We start from the raw sequence: 20370 nt of genomic DNA, 5'->3' as shown, positions 1-20370 counted from the left end.
AGCCCCGGTCAGCGTACGAGATGCCGGATGCAGCCAGCCACCTGCCCTTCTTCTACGGCAGCATTTCTCGGTCGGAGGCCGAGGAGTACCTCAAACTGGCCGGCATGTCGGACGGCCTCTTCCTCCTACGTCAGTGCCTGCGTAGCCTCGGGGGCTACGTCCTCTCCATGGTCCACAACCTCCAGTTCTACCACTACCCCATCGAGCGCCAGCTGAACGGCACGTACGCCATCGCGGGGGGCAAGGCCCACTGCGGGCCGGAGGAGCTCTGCGAATTCTACTCCAAGGACGCCGACGGGCTCTGCTGCACCCTCCGCAAGCCCTGCAACCGCCCCAGCAGCGTGGAGCTCCAGCCCGGCGTCTTCGACAACATGCGGGACAACATGGTGCGCGAGTATGTCCGGCAGACGTGGAAATTGGAGGTACTGGCTGGTCCCAAGGCAAAGGCTGTCTTCAGTCTTGCTGCCGCTGGTCACACTGTCCCTCAACTCCTCCTCCCTCCGTTCGTCTTACACCGACTCTTCTCGAGCCCTTTCCACACGCTCAGCACAACTGGGGCTCCTGCCATTTGGAAAAGCCTCCCTGAACCTTCCTCCCTTTTCCAGTTCCCGCTGCAGACATAGCTCTGAGCCTTTGCCTGTGCCTTCAAATTCCTCTCTCCCTCTGCTCCGGCTTAACAAGATAGGTCCTGTCTGTCCTCCGTGGCCATTGCAGAGCTCACAGCATAAGAGAGGGGGGCTAGCCCCAGTGTCCTTAGCCTGGCTACAGCAGGGTAGGTGCTACTGTTTGGGTACTCAGCCCAAGCTGGCTGTGCTTCAGGGGTGCTGTACAGGACTTGTACAGAGCCAGACCCTGAGATGCTGATTCCGCTTTTCCTTGGTTCTTCCATCACTGAAGTCACGGGGAGTTTTTCTTGTGGACGCAGGAGTTGGTACATCGAAACAGAGCTAGCTATGTGTCTGTTTATTCCCATTATGAAAAAACTAGAATAACACCTGTCCAAGGCTCTAGGCAATGTACCAGACAACAGTGCATGCAATTTAGATCTCGGCAGCATTAATCTGATCAGGTCAGCGAGGGCTCAGCCAGCCCTGCACAGAACTCCTTTCTGCCCTTCCTCCTCTGGGAAGCACACCGCCAGCCTTCTCCCCAAACCCTCGCAAACAGGCAGCTTTTGCAGCACATCAACAAGGTCACCAAAAGTTCAGGCTAATTCAGACCAAAGGGGAAAGCACATTCTAAAATCTCTAGGCCCTCTCTGTCAGGGAGATTCAGCTCGCAGGCCCCTGCTGACTGCAGCTGCGGCAGTATGGTACTGGGAGAGAGGAGGTCCTAGGCCATTTAGGGCTTTATAGGTCATACGACCTATCTATGAGAGAGGCAGTGTGGCCTCGTGGACCGAGCCCCAGACTGGGATCTGGAGACTTAGGTTCTAGTTCCAGCTATGCTTGCCAGCTGCTTGCTGTGAGCAAGTCACTTCACAGCTCTGTGCCTCAGTTTCCTCATTTGTAAAATGGGATAATGATACTGCCCTCCTTTGTAAAGTGCTTTGAGTTGTATGGATGAAAAATGCTAGTTAAGAAGTTTTATATTAATTATTAGTATGACCCATCTGATCCAGTGTCCTGTTTCTAACAGTGACTGGTACCAGATCCTCTGCAAGAGCAGATGCAGTAAACTCCATAATGGACAATTATCAAATAACCTGCTCACATGGGAAATTTCTCCCAGTCCCCAGGCAGACTGATTGGCTAATGACTTATAACATATGTCCGTTACACAATTTTACCCTCTGTCTAATGTAATGGTGGATGTACTTGTTATCCATAGAAATTTCCAATCCTTTTTTGAAATCTGCTATGCTCTTGGCCTGAATGAGATATTGTGGCAGAAGGTTCCGCAGGCTAATTATAATTGTGTGAAGACATACTGCCTTTTATCAGTTTTAAATTTGACACTTTGTTTCATTGAACATCCCCTTGTTCTTGTATACCAAGAGAGGATGATTAGAAGTTTCCTCTCTACCTTCTGTTTATTATCCAATACTTTGTATATGTTATTACGTCCCATCTTATTCACCTCCTCTCTAAGGAAAATAGTCCCAAACTTTACAATCTCTCTTCATATTAGACTATTCCACGCCCCTAAACATGTTGCCCATTTCCAAACCTCCTCTAATTCTGCAATATCTTATTTTTAGATGGGGTGTGTGACGGGTTCCCTGGGGTGCAGCCTGGGATTGTGGGACTGCTGTGTCCCCTGGACTCACTCCAGCCTGGGCTGTCTCTCACAATGCCTTGCTAGTGACCAGCAGCAAACCCCTCCAGGCGCTGTGATCACTCAGCACAACCACATGTGGAGTCCCACACCTAGCTATATTGCATGAATGCTCCCAGAGCCACTCATGAATCACACAGAGAAAGGCACCAGCCGAATCCCCCCAGCTCCCAGCACTGTACCCCAGGAATATACCGTATTGCACTGCTCAAGATGGGCAGTGCAAATTTATTAATTGGTTCACCACTTCATCAGTGGAAAATGGATATACATCAGCCTTTGTCAAACCTGAGCAGATTTGCCCCACACTTCATACAAATTCACTGGTAAAGATAAACAAATGTATTGACTATAAAAGGTAGATTTAAAGTGATATTAAGTGATAAGGCAACAAGTCAAAGTTAGTTACCAAAAGAAATAAAATATAAGCATACAGTCTAACCTCTCAACCCTATTAGACTGGGCAACAACTAGATTAAGCAGTTTTTATCACCCCACTGGATATTGCAGTCCTTAATATACAGGATTGTTCCTTAAACCTGGTCCTATTTCCTCTGTTGGAGTCTTGTCTTCTTCTCACTGTCTTAGTTGCTTGTAGCGTAGGTTGGGGCAGGAGAAAAGTCCCAGTATGTGTCCACTTTATCTGTTTTATACCCCCAGTCCATATGCTTGGAAAACACAAGTCCAGGCATGTCTGGGTGGGCCTTGCTGAGTCTCTAGGCAAGGCTGAGAAATTCCCCTCATGTGGCCTCATGCAGGTGAGTCATTGTATCGTAGCTCCCTTGCTGGACAATGGTTGTTGATGGATGGTTTGACACCCCACCTGGGTGCTGGCTACTTTCCTTGCTGTTGCCTCTGGGGAGCTAATGTCTGGCTGATTCTCCAACTTACAGCATGTCTTAGTGACCACCATACAACACAATTCTCATAACTTCATATGCATTAATGATATACACATATGAATGGAGAAATGACTTTCAGCAGGTCATAACCTTTCTCTTGATACCTTACAAGGCATGCTTTATATGTAAGATCACAATCACATATAAATGAGGAATATGGGGGTTACAGGGTATTCCCGCAAGGTACAGAATGTCACAGAGTGACCAGATCTGCACATAGTAGTTCAGAGCCAGATGCACCATTGATTTGTATATTGTATATATATGTGGTATTACAGTAATTTCAATATCAGGCTCCCTCCCCTTCTTTATGCATCCTACAAGTTTTGCTTTGTCAGCCTCTGGTCCACATTGAGCAAAGTCTTCACTGAACTGTCCATAACAATGCCAGGGTCCTTTCTCCTAGCTGATACAGTCAATTAAGAACCCAGTTCATATTATTCCCTCCAATGGCCATTACTTTGCCTTTGTCAACAATGAATTTCATCTGCTATTGTGTTTCCCATTTCCCTCTGAAATTCCTTGCCCGTTTCCACTGGTGTAATGTATAGATTTCAATGCAGTAACTCCATGGTCTATTGCGGTGTGAGAGCAAAATACGGCCTCAAATGGTTAATATGGTCCCACTCACCGTTCTAAAAGAAATAAGCCCTTGCAATAGGGTTGCCAACCTTCTAGGATTGTACTGGAGTCTCCAGGAATTAAAGATCAATCTTTAATTAAAGATTATATCATGTGATGAAACCTCCAGGAATACGTCCAACCAAAATTGGCAACCCTGCCTTGCAACAGAAAGGCATCACCAAATCAATGGCTTGTCTATGTTATTAATAGTATTAAAAGAGCACCTAGGAGCCTGATCCCCAGTCCTGGACCAGGACTCCATTGTGCTAAGAATGACAAGACATCCTTTGAGGGTGGGGTGGCAAAATCACCTAGGAGATTTGGGTACCCATTGCCCATCAGAAATCAATAAATCTCAAAGGTGGCTGGGAAATACTGGAGTGCTCCACAGGTTCTTACCTGGTGTTCTTGTAGCCGCCAGGTGCAATCCGAGAGGGGTCATAGAGAGGCTTGGCAGGATGGGCATCATCCACATGCTGGGCTGTTTGGGCTGGTCTACACTACGGGGAGGATCAATCTAAGTTACGCAACTTCAGCTATGTGAATAACATAGTTGAAGTCGATGTACTTAGATCTACTCACTGCAGTGTCTTCACTGCGGCGTGTGTCTCCCGTCAATTCCCCTTGCGCGTCTCGTTGAGGTGGAGTATCGGAGTCGACGCTAGAGTGATCGGCAGTCGATTTATCGCATCTATACTAGACACAATAAATCGACCCCCGCTAGATTGATCGCTGCCCGTCAATCCGGACGGTAGTGTAGACAAGCCCCTCAGACACAAAGGAGATATAGGTGCTTACATACAAGACCAGGTTGTTAATATAAAGTGTGCCATCTACAGGCAAATAAGAAAATGTAATAGTCCACATATCATAAAGTCATAAACTTGCCGTGCACTGTGAATGGCTTCAAGATTACATTGCTCTTAACAGGGAGTAGGGAGCAAAGTAAAGGGAGACAGAGCAGCCAGGAGAGATTTTAAAAGGCCTCTGGTTTGACAATGGAAGACAGACCCCAAGGCTTGTGACCAGCTCTAACAATAGTCCTCTTCTAAAGGCCACCATGACCTTCTGCTTCTCTCACCTGCAAGTTGGTGAGATCCCTTCCCTTCCCCACAATGGGTAGCGAGGGGCGGGAGGGACAGGGACACCTTTGGACGATGGAGTCACTCTGGATTTAGACGGGAGCAGAATTCAGCCCAGTATCACTCCCATGGTGTGGGCATCCAGAGCTTTATCGGCTACCAAGAGAGGGATTCTGAGGTCTCCTGAGAGTTCGCTATCACCTGCCCAAGAGGGTGCAATAAAAACCAGCGCTGCCCTGCAGCAGCTGGCATGGTGCCTAGCAGTAGCTGGGTAGAATGGTCTCCCTTCTTGCTTCCTTGCAGGGTGATGCCCTCGAACAGGCCATCATAAGCCAGGCCCCTCAGGTCGAGAAACTCATTGCCACCACTGCCCATGAGAAGATGCCCTGGTACCACGGCAACGTCTCCCGGGAGGAGGCTGAACGCAGGCTCTATTCCGGAGCACAGCCTGATGGGAAATTTCTGTGAGTATCCAAAGCGCTGGGAGATACCTGCTCCTATTACTGTGACCCCCCAACCCCGTTCCGCCCCATCTGCTTGTTTCCGAGGCGACGTAGAGAGGGTGTTGTCAGGTCAGGGCCAGCAGCTGAGCCCGTGTCCCAATTCCCCACATTTCAAGAGGTGGGGGGCAGAGGAATGAACCTTGTGGAGCTCCACGGGGGAGCTCGAGGCCCAGGAGCAGCTCCCCTTGACACTTAGACGTGGGCCCAGAAAGGACCAGAACAGTGCTGCTGTGAAGTGCGTGCAGGGAGATTGGCGAGGACAGGGCCAGTGTGGCGCGCCAGATCTCTGCATTGAGATTAGTACCCATCCAGGAGATGTGAGAGCCCCAGGATTTGGAAACCAGGCTTCTGGCCTGTTCCACGGGGAGCAAATCCAACCTCCCCATGGAAAGATGCGGCCCAGGTGGGAAGGGGTGACCCTTCCCAGAGCTCTGGTACAGGAGCCTCGTGAGGACGCACGGTAATTTCACGGGGTGAGCCCCAAAGCCAGCCCCTCTGACCCCCTCCTCCTTTCCACCCAGACTGCGAGAAAGGAAGGAAAATGGCACCTACGCACTGTCTCTCGTCTATGGGAAAACAGTGTATCACTACCGCATCGACCAGGACAAGTCCGGCAAGTACTCCATCCCCGAGGGGACCAAGTTTGACACGCTGTGGCAGGTATGATACTGTGGGACGCTCTCCCCAGCCCTCCCTGCCCCCAGTCAGGAGGAGGAAAGTTCTCTTGTCTCTGTCTTGGGGGATAGAGCCTAAGCTTCAGAAGCCTTGTGCAGCCAGACCAGGAGAGAAGAGCTCTCTCTCCAGAGGCAGCATTAACCCTTTAGACCTCAGTTTCCTGCTTCCTATATCCATCCCCCAGTCAGTTCTGTGCAATAATAGGAGCACTCTCTGCTGTAGATCTGAACACGGCCTCTCTGAAATAACCCTTGCCTTGCTGCACCCTGGGCACTTCTTGGAAGGACACCACCACATTGTGTTTCTAAAGGAACCGAGAGGAACAATGCCCTTTATTTCTAGCCCCCTGGCCACGACACTTTCATGGTCAGGAACCTCGAGGTGGCCCTGTTAACTAAGCCTGTACTCTATGGGCATACATCACATACCGAGCCACAGGATCAGCCCACATAACGCTAGAGATTCCTGCCTATGAGGCCTGACTCACCTGCTTATCCCCTGTCCCTCCCTCCTACTGTGAGCCACCTCCTGCTGCTGTGATGTGTCTGTAGCCAGGGAACTCAGATGCCTTTTGTCTTCTTTCAGAGGAGCAGCCGTATTCGCAAAAAGAACAGGAGTATAAATTTGTTAGTCTCTAAGGTGCCACAAGTCCTCCTTTCCTTTTGCCTTCTGTGAATGCCACCTTTATTTTTCAAAGATCTCTCTCGTGTGCATAGACAGCAGCCATTTTGGTCTCAGAACTGCTGCAGTCTGCTGCACAGAAGACACACACCATGCTCTCTCCTGGACAGAGCTGTCCAGAGGACGACCATTCCGTTTCAGAGCGAGTCTTGAGGGTTTTTAACGTGTTTTCATTCCGCATTTGAACGAAAACAAAATGTTTTCACACAGATGGAATTGTGTTGACTGCCCATTGCTGGGGGGGTGGAGCGACAGAGAAACTTCTCATATGCTGTAGCACCAGCTTGGGAGACCCAGGTTCAAGTCCTGGTTCTGCATGAGCCAGTGATGGGGGATGAGAAACTCCACTTGGAATCAGGCACCTGGACCTAGTGTCTCAGGGACGTGCCCAGCCACCAGGCTATAGGGTGAAATGAGAGTCTTACTCACAATCACGGGAACCAACACCTCTCTGTGAACTGTTTTGGCTTCAATCCCGTTTCATTTAACTGGAAATGTTCCAACCGGTTCTACTCCTACAGACTTTCCTTTTCTCCTTGTTCTCTTTCCCTTTGTGTAGTAACAACCCAAGTCCCTCTCCCCAGCTCTCCCAGCCAGTGGGGTTTGTAAATACAGAGCAAAGAGGGTCCCGAGTACGTAGACAGATGAGAGGAACTAATGGGCTAATGGGGGCCTGTCCGCCACAAACCTAAGAGAAAGAGATACCATAAACCACAAATGTTGCCTGTAAAACAAAGCGGTGATTTTCCTCTTTTTCCCGATTCCTCCCCCAGCTGGTGGAGTACTTGAAACTCAAGCCAGACGGACTGATATATTTCCTGAAGGAAAGCTGCCAAAATCCCAATATGCCGGCAGGTGAGTTGAATCTTAAGGGCAGGACCAGCCATCTTTGGCTGCGAACACCTAACCTCGCCTTCATACTGGGGATCTACCTTAGCTCCGGGGTTCTTTCAGTTTTCTGGTGGATCTGCTCAGCTGTTCTCTTGCTTCCTGCCATATTAGACCAGATCATTGGGACCATTTCATTTAGTATCCTGCCTCCTGCCCGCCCTGTCTCTTTCTGGGATTTTTGCACATCTCTCTCTGAAGAATCAGGCAATGGCCAGTGTTGGACAGAGGATACTGGGCGAAAGGCCCTTCATCGGCTCGGGACAGAAATTGCAATGTGTGCGTGTTTCATAGCAGGTTCCGGCATTGGCCTATCCTGGCTCTTGCTAAACCACAGCGTAGTGTCACTTCGTCTTGGCCAAGGGCTATGATAAGGGCTAACAAGGTAGGAGCTCAGCTCCCAGGCCTGCACTCCACACTGAGACAGCTCCCCTCCTCTCCCGTGGCTGCGGGGAGAGCTCTCCTGACTGTTTCACTGCACATTAAGCACTGCTCTGGTCTGTTATCCAACTTCTGCCTTAGCAAACCAGCCCCCGCATCATGCTAGGACGATGTCTGGCCTGCTGTTAGTCCATCGGGGCTGGAATTCTACTGCTGCCAGATTGAATCAGTCTGGTGCCCTGCAACTGAAAGGGAGTTGATATTTCAGATGAAGGCAAAACTGGTCCCTCCAAGGCACCTACAGGTAGCCCGTTGCGCAAAGCTGAACATCGTGGAAATAAGCAAAGACAGGGAAGACAGCGATGATGAAGCCAGATCCAGAGATAGGACAGAGGGGGTCAAAGCCTCAGCTGGCGTAAATTAGTTTAGCACCATTGAATCCAGCCACTGGTTTTCATTTCCACACTGAGGTATCAGTCACCCAGTGCCCTCGTTTAAGGAGGAAGGACAAGGGGCTCTGTCTGCCCCATGATTCCTGATCCACCACCAAGCATGTTGAATGGTTCTGGCTGTGTGTCCAGAGGAAGGGAAAGGGTTTATTTTTTATTTGCTTCGTTTCTGTCTCTCCCTGGCTGTTTTAGTCCCATTTTTGTTTAAGCTGAGTGTATCTCCTGCTGGGGAGTGCTGCCAGATGGACAGCCCTGGAGTCTTAAGGCCTTTTATCCCCACAGCAGGGTCAGTCTGAGCAGCAACAGGGTAAGCTCCCCCGCACCGTACCCAGCCAATATGCCTACATTCTGGTCAGGAGAGACACACAATGTGGGCGCTTAGCACCTCGGACAATCAGGGCCACAATGTTCCAAGTCGGGCAAGAATTAGTGGCCACTTAGGCAAACGTTGGCCTCCGGAGCTTGCCGGAGGTCACTGGGAGACAGTGGCAGAGCTGGGAAGAGAGCCCCAGGGCAAGATTTTCCAAAGTGACTCATGATTTTGGGTGCTCCACTTGAGACACCTTAAAGGGGCCTGATTTTCAGAGGGCAGGTGCTCAGTGCTCCCTGGAAATCAGGCCCCTTTAAGGTGTCTTAAACGGGGCCCCCCAAATCAGGACCATGTCTAGTCAATCTCAGATCAGTGCCCTGTTCGCTGGACTGCAGTATTTCTCCTGGGGCAGGAGCAGAACACTCTGTCCCTGCTGCTAGCCACGGGGTTCCCTGCACCCGTCTCCTCCCACCCACACCAGGTCTGTGGGCCTCATCCTCATTGACTCCACTTTGTCAGCGCAGTGCGAACTGGAATTAGGCCTGGGCTAAAGAGGTGCATGGAAACCCCTTTGCGCCCAGAACTTCGAGCAGGGCAGCTAGCTAACCTCTCTTTCCTGATTTTCAGCAACCGTGGCACCAATCCCGCCGGCCCACCCCTCCGGAACCGTAAGTTTGGGGCAGTATCTCCTCTCCATCCCTCCAGAGCTTCTCACATCCTTGCCTTTTAGGCGTGGGGAGAAAATCCTGCCTTTCTCTTACTGGAATGTAATATGGGCAGCTTAACCCTGCGGCCCTTCCCGCTTTGGGGCAGAGGGGGAAGGGGTAGTGGCTGGGCACAGATACAGCTGGAGATGGAAGCTGGTTTCCGCCATGCAACATGTGGGCCTATGATTTGGGGAATCAAGCTCAGCCCCAGGCCGGCCTGCCTGGCGGAGGCTGGGAACACTCAGGCAGACCTGCCTAGCCACTGGCTTTTGGCCCGATCTTTGTGCTCCTCCTTCTCTGCCTTTCTGACTGCAAAGTGCTGCAGGGAGTCTCAGGACTCTGGGGTGGGAGAGACACACAGGAGGACTGAGGAAGGGGACTCCCAGCTCTATTGGGCATTCGTGTACATGAGTCTCAGTGCCTGGCTAATAAAGGATGATTCATCACAGAAGGGCGCACTCGACTCTCCAGACAGCCTGCCCCTTCTTCCAGGTTTTGTGCCTAAGAATCCACCTCGGAATATCCACTTCCCCCAGCACTAGGAGCGGGATCTATAGATTTATTGGGGGCAGAGCTGGACTCCAGATTGGCAGGAGAATATCTGCCACCTGATGGATCCCAGACTGGCTCCAGCCGATCTGCCCCAGGGGTGCACACAAGCCATGCCTGGAGAAGAAAAAGCAAGCTCCTTACCAGGGTTGAGATGGTGGCCTGGATCCCTACTCCCCACCCCCTTCTGTCTACAGATGTGTGGGGTGGAAGGGACAGCATGGTGGATGGGGCTGCCCTCTCTGTGTGTCCTTGGGGCACAGGCAGGGTATATGTGCTGCCCCAGTAGATGATGCTAGCTAGAAAGGTCTGCATATGTGCCAGAGAGTGGGCACACAGAACCAGTGATCTCCTAGAGCCGTAGGGATCACGGGAAGGCACTGGTTCTGGAGGGTCCCTGTCCCCCACCCCAATTGTTTCCCTCATGGGCACTGAGTTTTTCTTTTCCCCAGGGGTGCTCCACTCCTGCTTTGCCCCGGGGCCCCACCCCCACCCCAGGCCTCCCCGAGACCCCTCTCCCCGAGGCCCCCACTCGCTTGCTGCTTTCTACCCTCCCCCAAGCCCCTCTCCCAGCTGCCAATCAGCCGCTTGGCAGTGCCTCCAGTCAGCTGTTTGGCAGCACCTTGATCAGCCAATCAGAGGCGCCGCCAAACAGCTGTGGCTGGTGGGTGCTGAGCACCCACTATTTTTCCCCCATGGGTGCTCCAGCCCCAGAGCACCCACGGAGTCGGCGCCGATGGTTTCCCTCCTGTGTTATTAAATGCATCATTGACTTTATGACTGTTTCTCTCCCAGGCCCAGAGACACCTGGGGGCTCTTAACGCAGACGGATACACCCCGGAGCCCATAGGTGAGTATCGCCGCAGAGGCGGCTCTGCCTGTCGGTACAGATCCAGCCCAAGCTGTGGGACGCAAGCTAGCGATGCCCCGTGAACCTGCAGCTACAACAATGCAAGGGAGCGTTTACACAACGCCGATACACAATACACAATGCACATCAGCACCACCGTCTGGCTAAGAGAGGCGCTGCAAGGCTTTCATAGAATCATAGGAGATCAGGGTTGGAAGGGACCGCAGAAGGTATCTCGTCCAACCCCCTGCTCGAAGCAGGACCAGTCCCCGACTAAATCATCCACTCAAGGCACCCGAGGGCAATCCAAAGGACCCATTTGTTTTACAGGGCCCCAAACCACTTGCATGAATGCAATTAAACGATCGCTCCCAGGAATAAACCAAGCCCAGCCCAGTCCTGCCCCCCCCCTTCCCCCGCCTCACTACTATCTGTGGGCTCGAATCCACAAACACTGAAACGTGGGCGTAATGCGACTTCAGAGGCACTGCTCATGTGTGAGAAGCCGTGCACACGGCAAGCGTGTTTAGGATCAGGGCCCGGGATAGTGGGAGTACTGACATACGCAACTCCACCCAGCAGTAGGAGTGGGAGGGGCCGGCACAGGCTGGAAAGCCGAGAGGTGACGGAGAGGGAGGCTGGAAGGTCAGTGCAGGGAGGACAGTGGCCAGAGGGAACGGGGAGGCTCTGGATTCTCCTGAGGGAGTGACAGGCAGGGGGCACGTGACAGATCCCTGAACTTGTTCTCCTGTGGAAGGCTCAGGGAAATCACGCCTCCTGCCCATGGACACCAGCGTCTACGAGAGTCCCTACAGTGACCCAGAGGAGCTGAAGGACAAGAAGCTCTTCCTGAAGAGGGACCACCTGATGATTGACGAGGTGGAGCTGGGGTCAGGGAACTTCGGCTGTGTCAGGAAAGGAGTCTACAAGATGCGGAAGTAAGCGCTGTCCAAAAGGGACGAGAAGGGGAGCATGGCCAGACTGCACCTAGGATATAGATGGGCCAAACCCATCCCATGTCAGAGGTGTTTGGGCCCAGGGCTTTGGTTCGGACCCATCTCTAGAGCAGATGTGGTAACAGGGATGGAGACAGGAGTGTCTGTGCTGATAGGGGGAGGGGAGGGCGCGTGCATGGGAAAGCTACTGGTGAAAGTTGCAACAGCGACTTCATGTGCACTGGGGAATGTGGTGAGCATTGGAGAGGCGAGCGATGGGAACTCGCACATTGACTGCCAGCACCAGAGGTGTCTGCTGGCCAGAGGTGAATTCAGAGGGGGAGCTCATGGTTTTAAGAAAGGCACCTTGATCCAATAGATGGGGTATGGGATTGAGAAGGAGGAGACGGGTTCTATTCCTGGCTCTGCTACTGACTCCCTGTGTGACCCTGGAAATGGTCCCTCCCCTCTCTGTGCCTCAGTTTCCCCACCTGTGAAATGGCAGTAATCATACTGATCCCTGCTTTGTAAGGTGCCTTCAGAACTATAGATTATAAATGCTACGTGTTATTACTGTGCTAGGAAGGGGGAGGGAAGAGACTAACTGCCCCTGATTGCACAGTCTGAGATAGAATTGTTGTCATTTTATTTCTCTAGCTACCGTTTCCTGTCCTTGCATACTCGAATAGGGTTCCCCAGCGGCACTGCCGCAGGAGCACCTCACCCAGAGTTAATCTGCAATCGCCTTGCTTCACAGACCTATAGCCCATGACCATAATTGGGAACGAGATGCCCTAATAATATCATTATTACCCCAGGCATTGTAGATACAGCCTAGTGAGCCAGCAGCTTTAAACGGTACCACTGATCGGGGGTTCACGTTACTGGCTGTGAAACACTCCATCATCTGCAGCTTAACCCACCCCATGTGTGCCCCTCCTCTCGCCCCCTGGCCAGGAAGCAGATTGACGTTGCCATCAAGGTGCTGAAGAGCAACAACGAGAAGGCCGTGAAGGATGAAATGATGAAGGAGGCACAGATCATGCACCAGTTGGATAACCCCTATATCGTCCGCATGATCGGGGTTTGCGAGGCAGAGTCCCTGATGCTGGTCATGGAGATGGCCTCGGGCGGGCCTCTCAACAAGTACTTGTCTTCCAAGAGGTGAGTGTTCTTTGGGGTATTGAATAGCCATGGCTGGCTGATTCCTCTCCCCTTCTGGGCACTGTCCCATCAGGCTCACAGTAATGGCAGATGACTTGCTTTGAAGGTGGAGGGATGTGGAAAATAGTCCCAATAAAACACTAGGGAGCTCTCTGAAGCATTCCTAGCCTAGTCTGGGCGTGGCACATGTAGGACGGGTGGGGTGAGACAAATGGGTTCTTGGCACACATATGAGGTGACCCACAGAATGCGCTCAAGCTTTTGCCTCTCAAGGGATGAGACGACATCTCAGACTCCTGAGACGTTTATATCGCACATTCAGGTATCATTTGCCTGCCTGCCCTCTGACCTGATCTCATCTAACACAATGCAAATAATAAGGAAGAATCAAAATGCTCAAAATGTTCTGTTGGGCCTTTCCATCAACAGCCCAATAAAATATTGTACTTGCTAGTGTGTGCATATCATGGTCTTCTATTGTGTGTAACCAGAACTATGCAGCTGTGTGTCACAGGCCCTGTACTGCTAATAGCTAATGGAGATTTTCTTTTACCTTGGTTAGTAAGGGCTGATGCTTCTGGAGTAGGAGAGTCTGAATTCTCTGCTCACTGTGGCTGTGAAGCTCCGAGGGCCATGGTAATGAGTTTCCTACTTCTCCAGAGATTTCTTGCTGTATTGCCCTCTTTTTCCTTTGCCCCAGAGAGGAGATTCCAGTGAGCAATGTGGTAGAGCTGATGCACCAAGTGTCTATAGGGATGAAGTACTTGGAGGAGAAAAACTTCGTCCACAGAGACCTGGCTGCCAGAAATGTCCTGCTCGTCAACCAGCATTACGCCAAGATCAGTGACTTTGGACTTTCCAAGGCTCTTGCTGCTGATGACAGCTATTACAAGGTAAGTGTAAGCACAGCCGAGGAATCACAGACCGGGGCACATCTACAGAGTCAGCCCCGATGGAGTCTGTGCCCTTCACTCCACCTGTTAGCAGAAACCATGCATGCATCTCACACGCATGCCGTTGGGACGCTCACCCCGAACACCCTGTGACCTGACCCTTTCTGGCTTGCTGCTGAGACCTAGAGCCATTCCCAGGAGCTCTGTCTTGTGATCACCCCGAGTTCTTATCATGCCTGTTGTTTATATAATACCATAGCTGTACAAGGGGCTTTGCAAACGTTCAGAAAGCCGGTCCCTGCCCCAAGGAACTTACAGTCCAACACAGACAGATACAATGGAAGGCTAAGGGTCAGGGGTAAGAATGAAGATGCATAATGCTGGAGAGGAAAGACACACACCAGAGGAGAGTTCTGTGAAGGGATCTGAAAGAGGGAGGGGGGCTAGGTATGTATCAGGAATGGCTGGAGGAGGGTGAAGCAAGAAACAAGAGCTGAGATGCTGGCAGCCGGGAGCTTTGCTGAGCCTTGAGGGTGACAAGGGGCTCGAAATACACATGGACAAAGGGAGGAGGGAACCAAACGGGGGGCAGGGGCGGTGGGTGATGTGGTGGAGCTGTGGGAGAAGAAGGTTATTGTCACTGCAGCCATGTGGAGAAGTGAGGAGCGAAGCAGAGAAGCCAGAGAGCGAGGGGAAGAAGGAGCGATGCTGAGTTGATTGGAAGCTTGTCAGGGCAGGGACCAGCTTTCTGTTCTGGGTCTGTAGAGTGCCCAGCACAAGGAGCCCCATTCCCCAAGTGGGGCCCCCAGGTGATCCCACAGTAGAGACAGTAAGTAACAACAATTGCCAACATAGCCGGATGTGCCTGCCACACGATGGCACCATTCGCACAGTGATCTCTCCAGACACAGCTTAGGCCCCAGTTTCATTTCTGAGTGTGTGTGTGTGTGTTTTGTCATGTTTTAACCCAGTGGCACATGCATCTGCCAGGTGACACCACAGAATCTGGAACGCGTCCAAGAGGCCGCGCAGGAGACCGTGTCCTCTGGATTAGCTGTTGTTCCACCCATCCTGAGATGGGCGCTATGGATCACGAACAGGCGTGGCTCCTGGCTGGAACACTGCCTCCAGAGCCCACCTTCTGGGAGAAATACATATCTGGATTGGATTCTGCATTCAGGGGCCCCAGAGGACACCCTGGGGCTCTGTAAACGGCTCATTAGTCACATGGAGGACAGGCTGCTCCCAGGCTCCGTTTCAGACAGGGACAGAACTTCCTCTTACTTTCATCCTCCATCCATTCTGGCAAACAAAGCCCTCTCCCTTGTTCCCCTGGAGAGCCAGAAAGGAGGTGGCTAGTAGGACCCTGCGCCGATAGCTCAGCTTTGAATTAGCGATGGACTCAGTGCACCATGTGGACTCCAATCCGGATCCAAACAGCCCAAACTGCAGGGGTTTCCAGCCCTGGGCTTTTGGTTCATCCCAGTATAGTGATAGCGGACAACTCATAAATTGATAGCAGCCTTCAACTACCTGAAGGGGAGTTCCAAAGAGGATGGATCTAGACTGTTCTCAGTGGTGGCAGATGACAGAACAAGGAGCAATGGTCTCATAGAATCATAGAATCATAGAATATCAGGGTTGGAAGGGACCTCAGGAGGTCATCTAGTCCAACCCCCTGCTCAAAAGCAGGACCCATCCCCAATTAAATCATCCCAGCCAAGGCTTTGTCAAGCCTGACCTTAAAAACTTCTAAGGAAGGAGATTCCACCACCTCCCTAGGCAACGCATTCCAGTGTTTCACCACCCTCCTAGTGAAAAAGTTTTTCCTAATATCCAACCTAAACCTCCCCCACTGCAACTTGAGACCATTACTCCTTGTCCTGTCCTTTTCCACCACTGAGAATAGTCTAGAACCATCCTCTCTGGAACTACCTCTCAGGTAGTTGAAAGCAGCTATCAAATCCCCCCTCATTCTTCTCTTCTGCAGACTAAACAATCCCAGTTCCCTCAGCCTCTCTTCATAAGTCATGTATTCCAGACCCCTAATCATTTTTGTTGCCCTTCCCTGAACTCTCTCCAATTTATCCATATCCTTCTTGTAGTGTGGGGCCCAAAACTGGACACAGTACTTCAGATGAGGCCTCACCAATGTCGAATAGAGGGGGACGATCACGTCCCTCGATCTGCTCACTATGCCCCTACTTATACATGGGCATCTCAAGTTGCAGTGGGGGAGGTCTAGGTTGGATATTAGGAAAAACTATTTCACTAGGAGAGTGGTGAAGCACTGGAATGGGTTGCAGTGGGGGAGGTCTAGGTTGGATATTAGGAAAAACTATTTCACTAGGAGAGTGGTGAAGCACTGGAATGGGTTACCTAGGGAGGTGGTGGAATCTCCGTCCTTAATGGTTTTTAAGGCCCATCTTGACAAAGCCCTGGCTGGGATGATTTAGTTGGGGTTGGTCCTGCTTTGAGCAGGGGGTTGGACTAGATGACCTCCTGAGGGCTCTTCCAACCCTAATCTTCTATTCTATAAATTGGATATTGGTTCCGGTCGTGACCCACTGCTTCCCTGACCTGCTGGGGTTGCTCAGATCCAGGATTTGGGGCTAGGCCCTTTGAATCTGCCTTTGGCAGTGAACCCTCACTCGAGAGGTCTTGAGCTCATTGGACTGACAGATACGGCAACGCAGACCCAAGACAACAGGCTCCGGCTCAGGGCATGGGAGTGTGTCGGACAGTTTCTGGGTAAGCCACGCTCTTCTTTCTGTCTCTTTGCTGCAGGCCAGGACGGCTGGCAAGTGGCCCCTGAAATGGTACGCGCCAGAGTGTATCCTGTACCACAAGTTCTCCAGCAAGAGTGACGTGTGGAGTTACGGTGTGACCATGTGGGAGGCCTTCACCTACGGGCAGAAACCGTACAAGGTGAGCAGAGCAAGGGCGCACTGCTGAATCAGAGTCCGCTTTACTGACCCAGGGCAGCTCCTTGGCCGTCCCAGCCGAGTTTGTGCTCCCACCCCCATCCCCGCTGTTTCAGTGCATCCCAGGTAGCAGTCCGATAGTAGAGAGAGTACCCAGAGGGCAGGCGGACAGAGCTGTACGTGGGCAATGAACTCTGGGATGTCTTTCCTCCCAGGACAGGGAGAAGGAGGCCAGCCAAAGTAATCACCCAGTTATGGTGAGGGGGTCCACCCTACATTGCCAAAAAGCAGGATGCTGGCCGGGTTACGGGGGTCAGACCTGTACCAGGGCAGGTATGAGATACTAACGCAAGGTGCTGTGATTACTGACAGCATCATCACAGGAGGTTGGCCACACCCAGTGCCATTAGCTCCTTACACACTCAGTGAAAAGGGCCCTGGGGGGTGGAGGTGTCTAACCTGCCCTCTCTCAGCTGCGCTGTCGGCTCCTGTGCTTGATGGGGAGGGCAGGGTCATTAACAGACTTCCCTACTCACCCTAGAAAATGAAAGGCCCCGAGGTGATCAGTTTCATAGACCAAGGGAAGCGCATGGAGTGCCCAGCAGACTGCCCGGCAGAGATGTACAAGCTGATGCTGCAGTGTTGGACCTACAAGTAAGGCTTTCCCCCGGCTAATCTCCCAGCTGACTGGAGCAGGCCCCTTTGGGACTGGGCACATTGTCTGCAGGAGGGTGACGGGTGTGTGGGGGGGTGTCTCCTGTCCTGATCTCCCTCTGGCGAGGGCTGCAGGGTCTGTAATGAGTGATGATTTCCTTTTTGTTCTTCCCCTCCCCTGGCCTGCAGTTCCCCTGGACAAGATTGGAGCCCCTCTGGGGCTCTCTGTCTCAGAAACAGTCTCAGCCTCTCCAAGGAGGCCACCATGCCAGGCTGCAGCATCTGTGGTCAGCAGGTGCCTGGGGATGACCCTAAATGAAACTGACAAGAGCCGGATGTTTGTGACAGGGTTTTAGCTGATCAGTCATTAGGTACCACGATGCAAAGCAAAACAGGCTTGGGCAACTCTAGATTTAACATAGCAGCTCCTCAGGGCTAGCCCCTCTCGGTGACTCACCTCTCTGCTCCTCCTGGGGTTTCCGAGCAATTGGAAGGGCATCTCCCTTTGCCACTGACATGTGAAGGAGGGTCCCTTTGCTCTGCTCTGCCTGGTCTAGTCAGTTACTGGCCTTGTTGGTCTTTCTTACCAGGGTGCTAAGCAGCAGGGGTGGTAACTCCCAGGGCGGGCACCCCTACCCATGAGGGTCCCTTTCCCAGTAGCCTGGCAACGCAGCAGAATCAATGCTCACAGCCAAAGTAGTCAGTGGTTTCCCACAGTCCAGCAGTGGCTTTCCCACTCCGCCAACTTCTGCAGCTTGGGCCCATTCCTGGATTCTTCTTGGGGTGCTGCTGGATGTCTCCTACCACGGGACACAGAGCCTGTCGCTGAGCTGAGTCCAGGCCAGGTCAGACGTGACAGGCATCTGCCTTCTCAGCGCAGAGTCCACATCCCAGACCCGTTAGCACAACTGGCTTCCTTGCCTGCAGACTCAGCAGAGAGGCTAACGATTAATAGACCACGGTGGCCAAACTCTCCTCTCAAGCCCCGGTGCAAACGTGGTGCCAGGAACTCTTCCCACATCCCCCTCTCTCCCTGCCCCACTGTCAGTGGACTGGGTCGTAGGCGGTCAGGCCTAGTGGTCAGAGTCTGAATGCCAGAGCCCAGGGGCGAGACAGAGTCAATATCAGGAGTCAGAGCCGAATGCCAGAGCCGAGGGTCGGAGCCGGATTACCAGGAGTCAGGGAACTTAGGAGCAGGGCTGGTTCTGTGGCTGGAACAGGATGGGAACAAGATGGGGTGCAGGGCAGGGTCTGGCTGGAGCTGTGGAGGAGTGGAGCAGGGCTTGCAAAGGCGAGCACAGGGAGGCAGAGTCCATGGGCATTGAGCAGCCAGCGAGCTGTGGCCGCTGCTAGGTTTAAGAACCGGCCTGCTGGCTTCCTCAGCCAATCAGGCTGGGCGGGCCATGAGGCGCCGTGGCTGGCTCGTTAGGGCGTCAGGCATCCTGAGCAGGTGCAGCTGAAGGTCTTACTCCTGACACCGACACTGGGCCCTCTCGGGGAGCGCCTGGGCTGTCCCCCCATCCTGGCCCATTTGCGTTGCTCCTTCTTGCTGATCTTTCTTCAGTACCGCCCTTCTCTTCCAGGTGGGAAGATCGCCCAGGGTTTGCAGCGGTGGAAACCATAATCCGTTCCTATTACTACAGTATCGCCGCCAAGACAGAAAAGGGGCCAGAGGAGACGGAGGAGGACAAGGCAACAGCAGCTTTCCCCTGAGTCTTCCTCTCTGTGCCCAGAGGCGTCCTCGGCACGTGCGCGCTCTAGTCTTGGTCTTTCGGGAAGGGAGCTGGAGATGCCCTGGCTAGTTTGGGTTTGGTTTTCTCCTGCTGGTGCTTCTTGGGGAGTCACGGAACTGAGCCCTTCGGAAAGAACGGTGCTGGCTGGACTGGCATGGCAAAGAGGAGGCTCCCAAGGGAACTCAGCCATCGTTCAATCTCTCGGCCATGATTTACAGCCTTTGCTTGTGCCACCTGAGGGACTGGGCAGAACAGTACGGCAGCCCCCTCCTGCACACCACCTAACCACCGTCCCTGGCTCTCGGCCCTCAGCCCTGCCCTGTGCTCCCCCGGGGTTCCCCGCTTTGGCTCCCGCCTCCAGCTGCACATTGCATGTCCCCTAACTCCCCCGATTTGTTATTGGGCTGATTATGGCCTTTCCAGTGAAGGGCGCACAGGGGTGGGGGGCAGAAGACAGGGAACCGCAGCCCCTGCCCCATGCAGCTGGGCAGGAGGCTGCTGGCATATTGCACTCCCAGAGCACAGAATGAGCTGTTGTATGCCCCAAAGGAGCCTGGTTGGGGGACGGGCTGCCAGCCACTTCCACACCTGCTCCTTCCACACCTGCTAGCAGCACTGGGAGGTGGGTGCTGGGGAAGCGTGCACTGCTCCCATTCCGTGGAAGGGGTGGGAACTGCCCGGGAGCCCACTCCCCCATGCCTGCCACAGCCTCTGCAGGGCCGGCACCTCCACCAGGGCTGGCCAGAGTGTCTGTGGCCAGGCCTGTGAAACCTTTTTCCACCAGCTAAACCCCTTAGCTCCCTGTGCTCCCCTCCGGCCCCTACCCTGGTACACGCCCCACCATGACGAGTGTTGCTCTTTCTCAGCTGGAAGATCTGCTGACCCTATAAATAAACCAGGCTCGTTCTTACCCTGAAACCCATCTCAGACTATTCAACTACTGCAAACGTTGGCAGCTGTTCGCACCCAGGCACGTCCACAGGGCCTTGCTATTGGCCTTGGATTCTGATTCTTCTAGCAGACTGTCACGCGTGAGGCGTCTGGCCAGCCCCCATTCAGCCGGTAGCATCGCAGAGCTCTAGGGCCTTGGTGACTCATTCAGACCTCAGGGAGGCCTGGATGAGTTTAAGGTTCAGGGAGCTCTAGTCTGCTCGTCATAATAAAATGCGCAAGTTTCCAGTGGGGTGGC

General features: G+C 52.8%; 1 protein-coding gene across 1 annotated transcript; it reads left to right on the top strand.

Annotated features, from left to right (window-relative positions):
• Nucleotides 1-20: 20 nt before the first annotated feature.
• On the top strand, nucleotides 21-20146 carry ZAP70 (zeta chain of T cell receptor associated protein kinase 70). Its single transcript, XM_073324035.1, has 12 exons — nucleotides 21-422; nucleotides 5189-5349; nucleotides 5910-6048; nucleotides 7518-7599; nucleotides 9400-9440; nucleotides 10824-10878; nucleotides 11636-11816; nucleotides 12771-12977; nucleotides 13678-13870; nucleotides 16658-16798; nucleotides 17336-17448; nucleotides 19032-20146. Exons 1-12 carry the CDS (start codon nucleotides 21-23, stop codon nucleotides 19159-19161), a joined length of 1845 nt encoding a protein of 614 aa, XP_073180136.1. The 3' UTR covers nucleotides 19162-20146.
• Nucleotides 20147-20370: the final 224 nt, after the last annotated feature.

Source organism: Lepidochelys kempii, chromosome 25 (genome assembly GCF_965140265.1).
Source record: "Lepidochelys kempii isolate rLepKem1 chromosome 25, rLepKem1.hap2, whole genome shotgun sequence".
Lineage (NCBI taxonomy): Eukaryota > Metazoa > Chordata > Testudines > Cheloniidae > Lepidochelys > Lepidochelys kempii.
Note: the sequence above shows the minus strand (reverse complement) of the source record. Positions and strands in the feature narration are given on the sequence as shown.

Coding starts and splice junctions, on each gene's coding strand:
- ZAP70 (XM_073324035.1), top strand. CDS start 21: ATGCCGGATGCAGCCAGCCACCTGCCCTTCTTCTACGGCAGCATTTCT. Junction 12,978..13,677: donor AAGTACTTGTCTTCCAAGAG/GTGAGTGTTCTT, acceptor CCTTTGCCCCAG/AGAGGAGATTCCAGTGAGCA. Junction 16,799..17,335: donor ACGGGCAGAAACCGTACAAG/GTGAGCAGAGCA, acceptor TACTCACCCTAG/AAAATGAAAGGCCCCGAGGT.